A 3,946-nucleotide genomic window follows, 5' to 3' on the forward strand; every position below is an offset into this window, starting at 1 on the left:
GGGGGGGGGGCGGTGGGGGGGGGGGGGGGGGGGGGTCTCCTGCCCAGGGGAAGTGGGTGAAGAGGCCCAGCAGGGTCTGTGTTTTGGGCAGCCATAGGTTCCCCCTGCACCCCCACACCAATGGCTTTCTTACTCCTCCATGCACCCTGCTTGCCCGGGCACGGAGGTTGTTGTGTGGGCCCTGGGTGGGATTCGTGGCCATGGGCAGCTGTGGGGTACCAAGGCGATGCCTCCCTGTCACTCCTTTCTCCTTCCAGCCTCGCAGAATAGCTACCGAATTGACCCCAATCAGGAGCTGCTGGCCATGGGTAAGAGCTCAGCCCTCAGGGGTGCCAGGATGAGCTGCCGGGCAGCTCCAGAGACCCAGCTAGTGGCTTGGGGTCCTGCCGCCCGCCGTCCTGTTTGCTCCCTGGGGGTGGTAGGAGTACGGGAAGGGGTTGAGGGAGACTGGCTCACCCCGTCCCCCCAGGCAGCATCCCATCCGGTGGCTGCACCACTCGACACCCCTTCTCTTCCCTCCGTCTCCCCCAGGCTGCACCAACCTCCTGGGCTCCTTTGTCTCATCCTACCCGGTCACAGGCAGCTTTGGGCGGTGAGTAGCCCCTGTGAGAAGGGCCCAGCTGAGCAACTCGGTGCTTGGGGTGGAAGGGGCCGCAGCAGGGTCTATGGTACAGGGGCAGGGGAGCCCAGGCTGGCCCGTGCAGGTCGCATGGGGCTGAGTTGGCTGCATTTCCCCTGCTCCTGGCCACTGAGGGTTTGCTTCTGCTGGGTGGTTGGTGCCTCCTCCCCTTCGGCCTGTAAGAGTGCACGTGCTTTGCATCCCAGGACAGCAGTGAACGCGCAGTCCGGTGTGTGCACCCCAGCCGGGGGGCTGGTCACAGGTGGGTGCTGGCGCTGCCCTTGGGCCCCTCATCCCCATGCCCTGGGCCTGGATGGGCAGCCCCTCGGCTGTTAGCGAGTCCTGCTTTGGGGCCCCGTGAGTGGGGTTGAGGGGAGGTTATAATGGCTGGGGCTGGGGCTGGGGAAGCCGTGCCCAGTGGCTTGGTGCCAGCACGGCCATGTCTCACCACTTGCCTTGTCCCCGCAGGGACCTTGGTCCTGCTCTCCCTGGCCTACCTGACCTCCTCCTTCTACTACATTCCCAAGGCGGCGCTGGCTGCCGTCATCATCGGGGCCGTGGCTCCCATGTTCGACGCCGGGATCTTCAGGACGCTGTGGCGTGTTAAAAGTAAGGGCACGAGCCACCAGCGACACGCTCTTGCCTGGGTCTGACCCAGTGCCCTCCCTGCCTCAGCTCGGTGCCCTGCGCTGGGTCTAGGGCAGTGGGGACGGGCCCGGCTTTGGTCGAGGGCATTCATCAGGTTGACTGCACACGTCTTGGTGTGCATGCAGCTGGATGCAATCATGATTCACATGTGGGAGCTGCTGGTGCAGGAGCTGCAGAGAACAGTCCTGGGCGTGGCATTCCTGTGTCCAAGTGCCACGCTGGAGCGGTGCCTGCTCACACCCGTGTGCTCTGCACCCTGCCGGGCACCCAGGCTGCTGGGGTGCCCCAGATCAAGAGAGGATGTTTGCCCCGTCCTAGCACTGTGGAAGTCCCTTGGTGGCCCAGCACTTCTGTCGCGCTGTCTCTCAGGGATGCTGCCTGCTGCTTTGCCCCTTGCTTTCCTCCAGAGACTAGGCCTTTGGCCCCAGCCTGCCATCCCTGCAATCCCGTTGCATCAGTGGTCTGCTCGGGATTGAAGCCAGAAGGCTTATACAAGCACCAGACCCTGAATCGTCTGAATAGAAACCAGGGGCTTCTCCTCCCGCCCCAGGCTCTGCAGCTGCGTCAACCCAGGTGTGAGAGGGCAGCGTGGGGCAGCACCTGGCTTCTGTCTTCCAGAGCTCGACCTTGTGCCGCTGTGCGTGACCTTCATGCTCTGCTTCTGGGAGGTGCAGTACGGCATCGTGGCCGGCATCCTGGTCTCGGGGGTCCTCCTGCTCTACACCATTGCCAGGCCCCCGATAGAGGTTCGGTTCAGGTCTCCTGCAGCATCAGGAGGGCTTTTTCGTCTGCGCAGGTCTCTCCCCCCGGAGCGATGGCTGGATGCATTGCGGTGCCTCCTAATGTTGCTCCTGCAGCCTTCCTCCATGTCACCGTCTCCGGTCGGACATGGGGCCATGAGGACAGGAGAGAGGGATAAGCCCACGCAGCTCTGAGCGGGGTGGGTGCTCTCTCTTGGCACTGCTGACACGCTCTCAGTGCACACAGCTACGGGGTAGGAGATGATGTAAGGTGGGAGATGGGGTGAAGGCCCCATTGTCTGCCCCTTCAAAGCGAGGCATAGAGGCTTGTGACCCTATGTCCATTTCTCTCCAGGATAGGAGGGGGAACAGGGGCCATCACGAGGTCCTGGGCATGTTCCAGCCCCCTCTTCTGCTCTCTCTTCTGCAGGTCTCCGAGCTGGGGGTGCATCTGCTGCAGCCTGCGAGCGGCCTGCACTTCCCAGCTGTCGAGCACCTCCGGGAAGCCGTGCACCAACGGGCGTTGGCAGGTACGGGGTGCTGTGCTGGGGCTGGCAGCCTGCCACTGGGGTCTGGCGGATCCTAGAAACACTGTAGGACGATCCCACCGTCACTCCCCACATGGCCCAGTTCATGCTACTCTTGCAGGCCAAAGCCTGGGGATGTTGCACCCACCTGTGAGCAGTTGGCTGTCTCCTAACCACCCCCAGAAACCCTCCTGCCTACAGTGAGGCTGCGAAGGCACAGACCTTAGGTTGTAGGTCTACAAGGGACCTCAGGTCCCCTTCTTGTGATCCAATGTCCCAACCCCTCGCATGAGTGAGGGGATGCTGCTGCCAAGCTCATCCCTGTGCCTCCTGCCCCATAAGGCCACTCCAGGTGCTGCTGGGCTTGCTGCGAGATGCCCACATGATGCTCTCCCAGCAGGGTCACCTGCACGCTGCGTCGTCCTGGACTGTGCGCACGTCAGCAGCATCGACTACACGGTCGTGCGGGGGCTGGCGGATCTGCTGCAGGAGCTGCTCAAGAAGGACGTCTCCCTCGTCTTCTGCAGCCTGCAGGTGCGTGTGGGCTGTGGGCAGCAGCATCAGCTGGCCTGTCTGGGGGGCACCGGTACATGCGTGCTGGTGCTGTGATCTGTAATAGCATGGACATGGCAGAGAGGCTCAGCTCCACTTGTTTCTTTTTGGGGGGGCTGCAGCTGCAGCGTACTGAGCACCTGAGCCTTGTCCTGGCCACGGTGCAGCCAGGTGTGGAGAGGAAGGCCCGTGGGGGCTTGGGCCAGCCCTCTCCATGGCTGCAGTCGAGATGGGGGATGCTGCTCTGTCCCTCTTCTGCTCTGGCTGCAGGGCCTGGGGGTCTTCGGGCTGCACCAGGTGTGCGTATGGGGTGGGGGCTGCAGCTCTCACCTGTCCTGCGGTTGAGTTTTAAGGGTGGGTTTGGCCCATCCTTCAGGACGAGCCATCTGGGGGCCCTGGCAGGCTCCAAGTGCTGGAAGTGGGATGCCGTGACACCCCTCTGCCCTCTCCCCCCAGCCTCATGTTCTCCATGTCTTGCTGTCTGCGAACCTGGAAGGATTTCGGCATTTCCCCAGCCTGGAGGAGGCAGGTGAGCAAGGCCAGGGTCCTGACCGGGGCAGGGACAGTGTCTTGGCTCAGTACCTGCTAAGAATCTGCTGTGGTCTTCCTGGGACCCGCCTCTGTGCCAGCCTTGGCTCCTGCAAGGTCCAGTACGGAGCGGTGGCCTCCAAAGAAGTGCCTCAAACACTTGGGCCAGGAGCTGCTGCGGACCTGGGGCTGGGGGAGGCCCCTAAACAGAGCCCTCCCCGAGTGTGCAGGCATGCAGGTGCATGGCTTCACAAGGCTCTGGGGCCCTGCACCGGCCTAAGAGACCTCCCCTGTGTCAGAGCTGGGTTCAGCCTCTGCAGGGCTAAGCTGGT

General features: G+C 63.2%; 1 protein-coding gene across 1 annotated transcript in view; it reads left to right on the forward strand.

The window, feature by feature from the left end:
• The window catches only part of SLC26A11 (solute carrier family 26 member 11), a gene marked incomplete at its 5' end in the record, with an annotated part of 13,747 nt that overhangs the window by 4,299 nt on the left and 5,502 nt on the right, over positions 1-3,946 (forward strand). The window contains 8 exons of the mRNA XM_019514941.1: positions 258-308; positions 532-592; positions 826-881; positions 1,088-1,228; positions 1,886-2,013; positions 2,438-2,537; positions 2,935-3,068; positions 3,543-3,615. Of these exons, the coding sequence (XP_019370486.1) occupies positions 258-308; positions 532-592; positions 826-881; positions 1,088-1,228; positions 1,886-2,013; positions 2,438-2,537; positions 2,935-3,068; positions 3,543-3,615 (744 nt within the window). The remainder of the gene's footprint in view (positions 1-257; positions 309-531; positions 593-825; positions 882-1,087; positions 1,229-1,885; positions 2,014-2,437; positions 2,538-2,934; positions 3,069-3,542; positions 3,616-3,946) is intronic.

This window comes from Gavialis gangeticus, unplaced genomic scaffold (genome assembly GCF_001723915.1).
Source record: "Gavialis gangeticus isolate Ggan-Ray unplaced genomic scaffold, GavGan_comp1, whole genome shotgun sequence".
In the NCBI taxonomy this organism is placed as follows: domain Eukaryota; kingdom Metazoa; phylum Chordata; order Crocodylia; family Gavialidae; genus Gavialis; species Gavialis gangeticus.